At 35.5% G+C, this 13,333-nt stretch overlaps 3 protein-coding genes across 3 annotated transcripts in view; 2 read left to right on the top strand and 1 right to left on the bottom strand.

Moving 5' to 3' along the window:
- LOC117116921 (single-strand selective monofunctional uracil DNA glycosylase-like) overlaps positions 1-5,638 on the top strand; it is a 28,124-nt gene extending 22,486 nt beyond the window's left edge. The window contains exon 4 of the mRNA XM_033261058.1: positions 5,038-5,638. The gene's annotated coding sequence lies outside the window, so the exon portion shown is untranslated. The remainder of the gene's footprint in view (positions 1-5,037) is intronic.
- Positions 873-5,638, top strand: LOC117116920 (single-strand selective monofunctional uracil DNA glycosylase-like). The gene is made up of 4 exons (XM_033261057.1): positions 873-1,151; positions 2,671-3,241; positions 3,793-4,329; positions 5,006-5,638. Exons 2-3 carry the CDS (start codon positions 2,855-2,857, stop codon positions 4,321-4,323), a joined length of 918 nt encoding a protein of 305 aa, XP_033116948.1. The 5' UTR covers positions 873-1,151; positions 2,671-2,854; the 3' UTR covers positions 4,324-4,329; positions 5,006-5,638.
- Positions 5,639-6,578: 940 nt separating this feature from the next.
- The window catches only part of LOC117116917 (IQ calmodulin-binding motif-containing protein 1-like), a gene marked incomplete in the record, with an annotated part of 7,787 nt that continues 1,032 nt past the window's right edge, over positions 6,579-13,333 (bottom strand). The window contains 9 exon segments of the mRNA XM_033261053.1: positions 6,579-6,892; positions 7,433-7,589; positions 8,321-8,452; positions 8,916-9,064; positions 10,250-10,392; positions 10,955-11,064; positions 11,170-11,278; positions 12,660-12,830; positions 13,110-13,209. Of these exon segments, the coding sequence (XP_033116944.1) occupies positions 6,693-6,892; positions 7,433-7,589; positions 8,321-8,452; positions 8,916-9,064; positions 10,250-10,392; positions 10,955-11,064; positions 11,170-11,278; positions 12,660-12,830; positions 13,110-13,209 (1,271 nt within the window).

The raw sequence follows: 13,333 nt of genomic DNA, 5'->3' as shown, positions 1-13,333 counted from the left end.
TGCTAATAGTCTTGCTGGTTACGTCATTCAGCTGGCTGCAGCTTTGTTTTGATTTCTACGATCGGACTACGAACGATAGCGACAAATAAACAGTGCCAAAAATGCTCCTATTTTGTAATAAATTTCACTATTTTGGAAACGGGGAATCGTTTTCTGGTTAAGGGGGTTCGCTGGCAAAAGGGGGGTTCGCTGAAAAAGGGGGTTCGCCCGAACCCCTAAAAACCCCCTTGGCTACGGGCCTGCTGATATAACATTACTGATATCGTACTATACACACCCTTCAGTGTGAAATGTGGCTTTCTTTGCAAGCACATCTAACATCTAAGGACAGAAGAGCTTAGATTGGTACCCGATAAAATAATGTTGTTATCAACATTAATACATTATGCTAATTTTCATCTTTGTAAGCGCATAAGACAGTGCAAATTATTTCTGTGACAGTCTTTTGAAGTGTGTAAAGCTGCATTTTATCCCATACATAGTCAAAATATTGGGGGGGGGGGCACAATGGACCACCCCCCCCCTTGTCAAATATTGGGGGATATATCCCCTCCATCTCCCCCGGGATCTACGCCTATGGACAATAAACAAGGCAATGGAAAAGAAATTAAAAGCTGTGGAAATGTGTTTCTACAGAAGAATGTTGCAGATCTCGTGGGAAATGAAAATGACAAATGGAGAAGTGTTGCAAAAAGCGAAAACAGAAAGGCAGTTGATGAACACCATAAGAGAAAGACAATGGAGATTTGTTGGACATATTCTAAGAGAAGAAGGTGGAATTGAAAGACATATCATCGAGATGGAATTGAAGGGGAAAAGGGGGAAAGGAAGGCAAAGGATGAAGACGCTTGATTGGATGAAAGAAAAGCTGAATGTGAAGAATGATGTAGAGCTTGGGAATATTGCGAGAGATAGAAAGAGATGGAAAAAGACAGGACAGACACTGACAGACAATCCATGAACGCCTACGGCATAATATGCTATGGTACATGAAGAAGAAGAAGTAAAATGTTCAAATTTTACTGCAACCGCAGGAGGGCGAATGTTCCATCAATGCTTTAATGCAAATACGCGGAGCAGCTCATTCTTTATTATTTATTCCTCCATGAGTGAAGTAAAGCTACTTCTTGTTGTCGCTGCGGTCTTGGTAGGTGAGATTTTTTTCATTCAATTCAGTGCTTGAACCTGGTGTATTAATATTCATAATTTCAATGTAAAAAGAATACTCTAGGCATAGTAGTTAACAAATGTTTGTAACGTAATTTTATTGTCTTGAATGGGCTAGGCCCACCACCAGACAGAAAGGGGCGCGCCTAGGGGGAACATTCTAGCGTTTATAACTTCTTTATTATACAATGTAGGACCACAGACTCAAAGGCTGGTAGTTCGGGGAAGATACACCTAGACGATAACGTACAAATGACATATGTATGTTTGTTGTGTTATGTTGCCGGTAGTACACTCGAGCGGTACAAGTGGGGGCGCTCTTTGAACATATACCAACCCATACAAAAAGAGGACGAGATAACTCGCACTTGGCATAGTCAGTAAAAAGTTCTATCACAGTGCCATTGACGAGTATACTCGCCCCCCCCCCTAATATTTTCCCGCCAATTTATTAGACACATCATTTTGATGATATATGACTAGATAAAATTTCAAAAAAGTATGTTTGTACATGTAAACTTGTTTTGGCACACGGGAAGGAACCGTAAAAAAGGTCTGGCAGTCAACGTGTTAATAGATAGTCGGCTAGGTAGGTTGTCCTGGCCGGTGTAGCATTGGCCCTGGACTTGTTATGTCTAAAATTTTAAGCCAATTTTTCCGACCAATAATTATTGTCTTATCGTATAATTTAAAATTCTAAAATTGTTTTCATGGTGAATAAATTCTAAAGTATCCAATCTACAATTAGGGCAATTATTAAGAGTGATGAAATACAATTTTTTTTTTTTTTAATAATTGATAATTTTTGATTTACCAGCTATTGTATAATTTAGTGGGGTATATTAGAGCCAAGGAGAAAAATTAGCTTCAAGCTCTTTAAAAGAACAGGTTGCACAAGAAATGAAGAAGTTATATATTATTACAATTACATATAGAAGAAGTACAGTTGAAGAAGTTGAAATTAAAGGGTGCTTATATATAGAAATAATGGAACATTCTTGTCTGCTGATGTTCAACCTATTGCTAACAGAAGAGCAAAGTGGAAGTTTGGTCCACAGTGGTGTAAAATAAAATGTGTGCTCCTTGATTGATATTTCTGCTCAAGGAAAGCAACATGTTTTGTGGATGACACTTTATTCTGAAAACCCATAAAATCACTAAAAAGCTGGGACAAAGAATAATTTTGAGTTAAAAAAAAAAAGCAAAATCTACAACAAAAGCATAAGGAAATAGGCATAATATTTTGTAAATGAGTATGTAAATGAAAATAAATATCTGAGATCTCCAGTGTTTTGTATATGTTTGTAGCATATTTGAATTTATTTTACATTATTTGATGATTGTTAGGCGTATACCAGTAATGTCTGCAACAGAACATGAAACACCCTCCAGACTTAAAATGAACACACCACAAATAAAAATAGAACAAATTTTTTTGTGTAAGTGGTCAGTTAGTCTGCTTATTCAGGTATATGTAATAGATTATTGGGTTTTTTTTTTTAGATTACCAGTTGTTTTTTAAGTGATGGAGTCACCATCAGAAGCAAAGAAGAAAAAATATGACAGAATTCCTACACCAGCAGAAGATCAAGATGAAAGCTCTCCATTGAATTCTCCATATTTTCGAAGTGGGAATCTATCCACGGAGAAATGCATTTCTGAGACTTTTATAGAAATTATGTAAACTATGAGCGAAAAATTGGCCAAGTTGGGATTTGTTGATCATGTCCAGTATATGGATGAGTCCCCATCAGAAGCAAAGAAGAAAAAGTATGACAGAATTCCTACACCAGCAGAAGATCAAGATGAAAGCTCTCCATCGAATTCTCCATATTTTCAAAGTGGGAATCTATCCACGGAGAAATGCATTTCTGAGACTTTTATAGAAATTATGGAAACTATGAGTGAAAAATTGGCCAAGTTGGAATTTGTTGATCCTGTCCAGTATATTTATAATCCTGTAGAATATGCAAAAGAAACGCATGGTTGCTATGTGAAAAAATACTGCAATTCTCAGAAGAAGGTTCTGTTTTTGGGAATGAATCCAGGACCATTTGGAATGGCGCAGAATGGGGTAGGAATCATAGCTTACAGTACAGTAGTGAAAAGGGTTATTACAGCACCTTATTACATAAAGATGTGAAATAAATAAAAAATCTAAGCCTGGCCTGAGTGCCATTTTTTGGGCATCAAGAGGTGGCATAACTAAAATGTTTTCCCCTCAGCTTATACTATGGATGTGCCCCTTCAGACTGATTCCACCTCCCTACATTTTTTCCTCTCCCCAAATCATTTAAATTAGGCTCATCAATAGCCTACCTAAAAATATTAACATGAGAGGAGGCGGAATGATGTTTGTTTATGTTTGGATGGAGGCTCAATAAGTACTGTGAGAGGAACTGGTAAAATTTGGTTATATAGGTGATTGTTAAATACTTTAGCATAATTGAATGCTCAGCAGCAAATCTTCAGTAGGTTGTCCCCATAGATACATCACTGTCTTTTATTTTATAGCTCATAAAAAAAGCCCTTTCATTTTGGTTACCTACGTTCATTATTTTTAGAAAATTATATTTACTATTTATGATAACCATACTTTCTTGGTTTTTATTATTTTGTAAACAGGTACCCTTTGGAGATACACATTTTGTAAAGGACTGGCTAGGCATTGTGGGCAATGTTGGTAAACCACGGGATGAACATCCAAGCAGGCAAATCGTTGGTTTGAAATTCATTCGTAAGGAGGTCAGCGGATCTCGGTTCTGGGGTCTATGGAAGAACCTTTGCGGAACTCCGGATGTCTTTTTTAAGCATTCGTTTGTATATAACATCTGCCCGTTGGTTTTTATGCGTTCAACAGGAAAAAACATTACGCCACCTACGCTACGTGTGAAATATCGTAAACCTCTACTAGAAGTCTGTGATGAAGCGCTTTGTGAAATTATCAGACTGCTAGATGTGAAAATAGTTGTTGGAGTTGGGAAATTTGCTGAAAAACAGACAAAGTTTGCATTGGATAATGCAGGAATTGAGGGTATTCAAGTTGTCAGTATTTTACACCCAAGTCCCGCGAGCCCAAAAGCAAACAAAGGATGGGAACGTATAGCCACGAAACAACTTGAAGAACTGGATTTGATTGAATACTTTAAAAATTAGATATAACTAGAAATTGCAAATTGCAAGTGAAGTGCTGCGAAGTAAAACTGCATAAAATGTTCTTCGAACAAAATTATTTATGCGAGTCAAGTGAAAATAATGAATAATAAAAATATAACAAATAATATGAGACACGACCCATTGTCTATATTAGAACAGTGTTGGTACCGTGTACAATAGTGTTTTGCTGCAGTGACATCTCGCTGCTGGCGACTTGCTGCTCTGCTGGCCGATGACTCGCTGCTTGCGAATCGATCTGCGCATGTGTATAAAATGGTATTTATTTCCGAAAACACTATGCCAGTCTACAACAAGCGTCGCCTAAATGTAATAGCCTAAATGTAATATTTAGCACGAAATAGGCTAGTAAATAATTTTAACTGGGTTCGTAAATAATATTGGCCTCAAAATATTGTGGCTGAGACATGAGCCGATTAAACGTAGAAATAGGAAACCTAGAAATATAATAAAAATGCTGAATAGTACTCCAGCGTCGCGACATGCAGACGTTGGTACGAGTAGGTTAGTCTACAAACGTCGCCTAAAGTAATTGATTTTACCTGGCAGAACGAAAGAAGGAAACACCGCTTTTCAATTGTCATAGGCGCAGGTTTTTTGACAAACAATGACCTTTCAGAGGTCAAATTGCTGTCAAGAATATGAATTGGCTGCTTCGCAGCAATAAAAGGGCAAGCAATATTGACTGAAAGTGAAATTGTTTTAATTATTATTTATTTATTTCACAATTTGGTATCCAGTATATTAGGCACAATGCCAAGGATGCCAAAAACTGAAATTAGTGGCATTCTCTTTATGAAGACTAACGTACACAAGATGCTCTACATAGACGAGGCTTTTGGTATGTAGAAGAGGAATACAGAACGCCATCATCTCTCCTTCCTCCCCAGAGAAATTAGGGACTACTCTACGATTGTAGACATCAGAGGTAAAAAGTTTTCCAGGGCAGGTGGCCAGTATTATCATCATTATCAAATTAATAGAATTATTATCATCACTATCTATTATTATTATTAATAGTGTTATTATTATTATTATCACTATCAGTTTCTTTGTCTAATGAATTTTGTTATATTCAGTCACGAAATTTCCCCGTAGTGGGATGAATAAAGTCTCCTCGTATCACTTGGCAAGGCTTGGAGCAGATGATCATGTGAACATTGTTACCTCAAGAACAATAATTGCAAAGTAACTAGCTGAAGCAGAGGTACTGTTATGTCCATCATTCCAGGGTTGTCCCATCATGTTGTGTGTATTATGATTTTTACATTGCGTAAATAAAGCAAGTCAGTTTTAACAATTTGTATTTTGTAGAAAACATGAATTTCTCAACAATGGAATAGAGAAAACTAAAGGAGTATTTGCTTGCTTACTTTTAAATTTTTCATGTTTTTATCATATTTTTTGTATATTTTATTGGAAGTTTTTAAAATTGTATTTATATACCTGTACAGTACTACAGATTAATTTTTTCTACATTTACTGAACCTTGGCTGATTTTATCTGTAAATACAGGTATTTCCATTTGTGCATTAATTCCCCTGGCTTCTGGACCCATTTGAAATAAGTTGAGTGTATAAAAACTAGGCGTAATGGGTCATCAAGGCATTCAAATAATTATTTCTCGCTTTGTATTTTCTCATCATTTTAATGCAAGATGCGACACTGAATGGAAAATAAATCAAATCAAAAGTGCTGTGTTGGTGAGGTGACATTTGGCCACTTACATGTTCTGATACTTAAGAAAAATACATTCATGTCTGAATCTGAGCACGCCATATCTGGCCATCTAGGTACCATAGACATAAACCTTCATACCTCAACTCCAAGGGAGGAGAGAGACTCTTTATACCTTGATTCGCAAACTTATTTTCAGAGGAGGGCGAAAATAAAAATAACATTTTGTTTATTTATTTAGCAAATATTTTTGCCAAAATATCCAGACGGAAGAGAAAATAAAATAAAATTGTATTGGTGAATGTAAAGAGTGGTGTACAGTGCTGCGTTACATTTCTATAACTAGGAAGAAATACACTGTACATATCTTGTTTTTGGAGATTATCATTATTGGCAGGTGGCAGGTATAAAAAAGTCTTGCCCACCCATGGAGGTATGAAATTCTGAACTACCATCTGTATAGTTGCCTCTGTGGGGCCCCTCTATTTAAAATTCCAGGATCTGCAAGTTCACATGGCAACAGCATTACAGTGTACTACAATGAACAACACTCAATTCTGTTTACAGAGCATATAAAAATAGCTTTATTGCACAAAAGGAATGTTATGTACTGTACCATATTTAAGCAATATACATTTTAATTTTTAAAAAAAAGTGCCATGATGGCGCTCTTGCTATAATATCCTGAATTCTCCGTACTCTTGCTCAATTTCTTCTTCCGTCTTCTCTTCCAAGTGGAATTTCTTCCACCAAGGTTGCTGCAGTGATTGCATGATGACATCATGGTCGGCTTTTGCCTTGGCGGCAACCGGACGTGACTGACTAGTGAACTGATGTAGGTTGCGTTCTGTGGCATCTTGGAGCTTGGGGGCATCTGTAATATAATGATATTCAAATACTTGGTCAGGATTACACATATCTGACGATACTAAGAGGGAGGAAATAAACATTGCAATTTCACATTAAATTGTTCATTTTCATTCACTTCACGCTCTGTCCACACAATTTAAATGCCCATATATGGCCACGTCAAATATAATTGATAGTGTGGACATAGGGCTCTTTATGATGCATCCAGGCCCCCAACCCCACATGAGCTCTTCCCTTGGAATTCTCTTTCCTTGGAATTCCCTTGGAATGCACCAGGGCACATAGCCACCCATAGACCTCTGAGGAAATGCCCCCCACCCCACACCCATTTAAGTTATTGTGGTCAGATATCTTACATGTCAAATAGTTGTCTGTGAGATAACCTGAAGAAACTCCCTCAATTAAAACAATAGCTCATTTAAAATGATATAAACTTTATAAACCTACTGATAAACTTTTAATATTACTACTACATACATCAATAAATATTTACTACAAGCTATTAACGTAGCTAAACAAGGTAAAAAAAATATATGTCGCTCACTTATGATAAGATCTGCGTCAGTTTCAAGTGTCGCTAACAATGCTTGTCTTCTTTGGTTTTTCTTCCTGTCTACTCCACGTAGCATCAAATGCTTTGATAAAAGCTCGTGTGCTTGTGAATGCAGCTCCTCCATCTTTTCGCGACTACGTCGTTTTGGCTATAAATAGAGCAAAACTATTAAAAATCTATCTAGGTATTTCCATATATGTAATCCCTTTACATTATCTTCATAATTACTATGTCTTTGTAAATATATAACAGGCTTTCATTTTGAAAAATTTCAGAAGAGCTGCAAATCGCTCTCCCAAAAAAAAACATTCCAACTTCAAATTATGAGAAACATTTTTATATATATTGAAGTACTGACTATGAAACACTAAAAATTTCTATTTCATTTTTTTTTTTTTTTTCAGAAATGTCATAACTTTAGAGTTGGACTGCTGTCCTTGAATTTACTTAATGTTGCAACCGCAACTGGTTTAGGGTCATTTAGAAGAAAAAAAAATATGAGTAATTAAAAAAATTAAAGATTACACAAAAACTGTTAAATTAGTCTTGAATTGATTTAAAAGTAGTACTGTAGTTTAGTTGTAGTACAATCATACTCTTGGTAGTTTATTAGTTTTTCTAAATGGAATCTGAAATCTAGGTGAATTATCAATTGCTCTCATTGGGCGAATTTCAGAAGGTGTATCTAGGAGTCTTAAAAAAGGGAGGGAGGGGGAGCAAAGGTGAAGTGGTGTGCACCAGCTTGAAAACTAAGCTGATTTTTCTGCTTTGAACATTTTCAATTGTGGGGCCACCACTTGGGAAGCATAAGTATTTTTTGGGGAAGCGTGTATCCCCACGCACCTCCCCAGATACGGATTAGGAGGATTTGGTACTTACTGGATGGTTTTCTCTGTACTTGTCAATCACCACCTGTAATTCCACCCTCCTGTCATCTGTTAAACCAGGTGGCATCTTCCAAAGGCTCAATTCCATTCGATCATTTTCACGTTGCTTCAACCATCTCCTAACCTGTGTAAAAAACAAGGATGTTAATAGATATTGTACCCAGGAATTTGAATAAACAACACCATGCTTTGGATAAATGTCTTGTCCATTAAATAATCTGCTTTATACATCCCTTTTAAATAAATGTCAGAGGGCATCTATTTTTCTTCAACTAACAGACAATAACAGCAACAATTGTTGACATACAGCATTCTGTCCAGTTTAACAACTTTCAACTTTATTGGCAGTAGCCACTATTTATAAATAGGTTTTGTGAAAGATTTATTTTCAAAATATTTTACAACAAAAATTAATGCCATCCTGGATAAATGCCTCCGTCTTTAAAGAGCATTTTTGTTGAACACTGATTGAAAAGTATTACTGTACTAGGTGATGAGAAATTAGAATCCATACAACTGATTGGCTAATAATGTACTCATCAGAATGCTTTACACAATGATTGGCCAATAAAAATCAGAATACTTACATATGATTGGATTATCATTGCTGCTTTGACCTGTTTAGCTGAGGCCTTTCTTAGACCAAGTCGTTGTCTCTCTTGGTAACCTTTCCAATGAGCTTGGATCTTGACTGCTGCATTGACCTGGGCTTTTTCAAGGTACTGATTAACATCACCTGGTGAATAGAACAGAGTGACACTTGCTTTATTTTTTTTTAAATCACTTTTTAATTGTTTGTTGATGTAAATTGAATACCATTTTTTTGTTTTTGTTTATGGAGAAAATAGTTAATAACATTTATTTAGTAATTTCAGAAAGAACTTAATTTTGAGTCTTTTTACAAATAAAGCAGGGTATGCTGCTGTCCTTACAAACGAAACTACAGTTTTTTACACTCTGCCCGCCAAACACGGAGATCTCAATGTTTGGTAACGCAACACTCGACCACCTGTGTTTCAGGTTTTTTTACAGAATCCGATAGATGGGATAATTACCAACATGTAATAACAATTTGAACACTATATTCAGTCTTGACCGTAAGTATTTCACCATTTGTTTGTCTACATTAGCGTAGAGCGGTATTGATTTACTTTCACGAAATCGCAATTATCTCAGCTTCATTGTGTGAAATTGCATAAATCTCCAAAAGTGAGTCATTTTCATCTTACTGTTACGGGTCACAGATTGTGATTAGAATAAAGTGTTTGGTACCATTGTAAAGCTAAAATGTTTGTAGTTCTTGTAGTATTCACTACATGTCAATCTGATCACATACGTACTCTCAACGAGTTTCAGAAAAATATTAAAATTTGCTAAAAAGTCTGGCGGTATCTGATACTATTTTTTCAAACCCCTGGCGGTCAGAGTGTTAACTAAACACAGTGGCATATCTACGGTGTACACAGGGACGTACCCCCCCTCAAAAAATCACGTTCAAGTAGTTAAAAATCACCTCATATCACCTTATTTTGCAACCTAGTTCCCTTATTCATCAAGGGCCCCCCCAACTCCACCTTCATGCCCCACCATCACCTCCCCATTTCCCTAGGTTTCCTAGATGTGCCATTTTAGTAAAATGAAATAAACAATTCAGTTTATGCTTATAAACTAGGAAACTCCTTTTAATTTGATTAGTAGTCAATAAACAGAAGCATACAATCCAATATTCTCTAAAAAATACCTGTAAAAAATCTAAGGATTTTCAAAGCAAAAATCAAATAACCAAGAAAAACAGTACTGTATTTAATAAAAGACAAATATCAATGAATAATTTTGCTAATAAATAATTAAAAAAATGTATACACACAGAAAATAACAATTTGAAGAATTATGATGAGGTTTGAAGCAAACAATTACTAACTTGGATGAAGAGCCGCAATCATGTCAAGTTGTTTCTGCCGTGAGTTTCTTAATGCTTGACGCCTTGCAACCAGTAGTTGATGATGAAGCTCACGCTCTCTGCGATTTTTATCCATTCTGCGATCACGGACTTCTTGCTTGGCACTGATGATAAATAATTCATTAAAAAAAATCATTTATCTTCTGTATATTGTTAATTATGCAATTTATATTTTATTAAAGATATAAAATAATATATATATACAAATTTTGGAAATGATTCGGACACATGAGCAATGGCCCCAAATGGGTAATTTATGTGAGATATATGTTGACAAACTTTTTAGCTAATTAGTAATACCTCACAATTTTATACCGTACATCCATATTTCAGAATGTACAGAACCTAGAGATTTGGTCTTAGTGTCTCTTGTATCTGAAAACTATCTCTTCAAATCAATTAGAAGGAAAAAGTTATAAATTATCAAGATTTGAGATGAGTAAAATAATATACTGTACCATATTGTTTGAATAAACACCTGGGATGGGGCGTTTATCCTAATAAATACGGTATATCTTTCATTCATGTTAGAGTAGATACTGTAGTTATAAATATTAGTTTAATGTGAAATGTATGTTGGTTAAAAAGTTGCCCATATGTTTTCAAGGAATACAGACCGAGACAATGACTCTCAAGTGATGATAAAACATAGCAAATATTACTTACCGGAAGTTTTTTTGGAGATTAGTAAAAGCAGTGTCGGCTTTTTTAAGCTGCTTTCTTGCTTTGTAGCCCTTCCAGATTGCTTGGATAGTTACTGCAGCCCGATGAAGTCGCTAAACGAACACCAAGAAAAAAAAAAACCACATCGTTTAGATGCTGACAGACGATGAAGAAGTGCTGTAAAGTAACCATGGTATTAAAGAAGAGCTCTTACTTACCAACAACTGGGCCTGGTGCTCAGAGCCAGCATCAAGCAGAGCCAGCAACTTCTTCAGATCACGACCAAATCCTCTCCCTGTCCAACGATTCAAGAGTGGTCGTAGTCCCCTGAAGGAAAATATGAAATTAAAGGTGACAGGATTTGCTATTAATAAATTTCACCATATTTCAATAACTTTAGTTTAGCTGTACACTATTGATGGGTTGTGGTCTATGGAGTACCACAGACGTGTCGTCACAATGCCAGGTGGCGCCCTTTGTCACCAACCAGACGCCTGAATTACTTTGTAGGCTTTCTAGAATAGGCATTTTACAATCTAATTTTTACCATCAAAATGTACTAAAAACACAAAGGCTCGCATTATATTAGTTATCAAACACACATTTAATCATCAATTAAAATTTACAAAGAAAAACTAAGATACAACATCTTAATATACTACATTAGAAATTGGGATCAATGGTTTGTCAGTGGAGAAAATGGAGTCCGGTTGAACACATTTTGTAATAATAGCAATGGAGTAGCATCACATAGTATCGTGACATAAGACTGTAGTTTTCCAGAGGTGCAAGACTCATTTTAGAGCAGAGGACATTTTTATCACTTTCAGGGGCAGATCCAGATATATCCAAAAAGGTGGTGGGGGGACATCTGGAAATAACCTCTGAGGTGTTCTGGCCAATCAATAATTTCTTTTGCTTTTTTCCCCTTTGTTTTTTTTAAAGGGTGGGTGGGGGTATGTTCTGTAAATAGGCCTATATGACTCAAGCCATGATTTAATATTTCTTGATTAAATGCTGCTGCGTATTTATAAAAAAATAGAATATATCACTATATATTTACATATATATATTTATATATATATATATATATTTATATATTTTTGATATATATACACAGTATTTAACTGATTGATACAATAAAGAATTATATGATCATAAGCAAGAGCATCATCAATCCACTTTCGCCTTACAGCATAGCATTTCTGCAAATAGTATTCCAAGTAGAATGATTATTTGCCAGGGACAGGTAGATCTTCAAAACTATCCTGGTTTAACCATTATATCTCCATGGTTTAACTGTTGGTTTATGGGCATAATTTGCTTATTGACTGTTGAGATCCATGTGTATTTTTGTACCCCTCTTGAGTTTCTTTGACCTTTTTATGGCTTCTCAAAGTGTTTTCTGGACAGATACTTCGCTTGACAATAGCAGCAAATGACCGAGTCTCTGTTTGATGGGAAGACTCCATGGTGTTGCCTGTGTTTTTTGGTAAACCTCTTCATTCTCAAGCAAGAGCGGCACTTAGTGAAAAAAAAAATTCTAGTTTGGTGCAGGGCTCTTTCGGGAGTGTAACTTATTGAATCATATGGTATAATGATGGAGGAATAAGTTTAGACTTAACTTATGTAAGTCTAAAGTCTATTCCTCCATGGTAGAATACAAAAAAAAAAGAAGGAAATTAATTAAATGCATGCATTCACTTACTTGTAACGATTATACAGAAGTTGTATAAGAGGAGGATACACATCTGCAATGTTGACAAGTGCCCTCGTGGCTGCTGCACCAACCTCTGCATCACTGAAGGCTGACAGTTTGTAAATCATTTCGTCCAATAAACTAAATACAACTTTATCTGATAAGGACTGAAGAACCAATCTGAAAAGTCAATGAGGCAACATTCAGCCAACCAGAACATTCAAATAAAATAAGTGGGAGGAGCTAATAGGCCATCAACCAATGAGAAGACACACATTAGTAACACTGTACCAATCACACACAACCAATCAGAACAGAGAGATCTGTGACTGATCCAGTGAACAACCAATAAAAAAAGAATCATAATAGTAAATACTATCAATAACCATAAATCAGAACACGGACATCAGGAATCACAACATAGTTCAAAGTATGAAAATCAAAGAGTAAACAACTTACACATTAACTCTTACAGAATTTTGAATAAGTCCCATCAGTACAATTGATGTCTCCTTATCATCAGTAATGAGCATTTGAAGTAAGTAATTTGAACGCAGCACTAACAGAAAAATATCAAAATAAATATACTTTTAAAGATAATAAAACAATTGGTGAGTGTGTATATGTGTACATACATATTAAAAAAAATATTAGTTAAACATTATTTTTATTTTGGTACATAT

The sequence above is a fragment of the Anneissia japonica genome, unplaced genomic scaffold (assembly GCF_011630105.1).
Source record: "Anneissia japonica isolate Jap-2015-1 unplaced genomic scaffold, ASM1163010v1 scaffold1302_len1884557_cov193, whole genome shotgun sequence".
NCBI lineage: Eukaryota > Metazoa > Echinodermata > Crinoidea > Comatulida > Comatulidae > Anneissia > Anneissia japonica.
The sequence above is the reverse complement of the archived record's forward strand: the minus strand, read 5'-3'. Positions and strand labels throughout refer to the sequence as shown.

Excerpts from the sequence above, each read along its gene's own strand:
- LOC117116920 (XM_033261057.1), top strand. The coding sequence starts at position 2,855 with ATGAGCGAAAAATTGGCCAAGTTGGGATTTGTTGATCATGTCCAGTAT. Across the intron at positions 3,242-3,792 it reads TTGGAATGGCGCAGAATGGG|GTACCCTTTGGAGATACACA; the intron begins GTAGGAATCATA and ends TTTTGTAAACAG.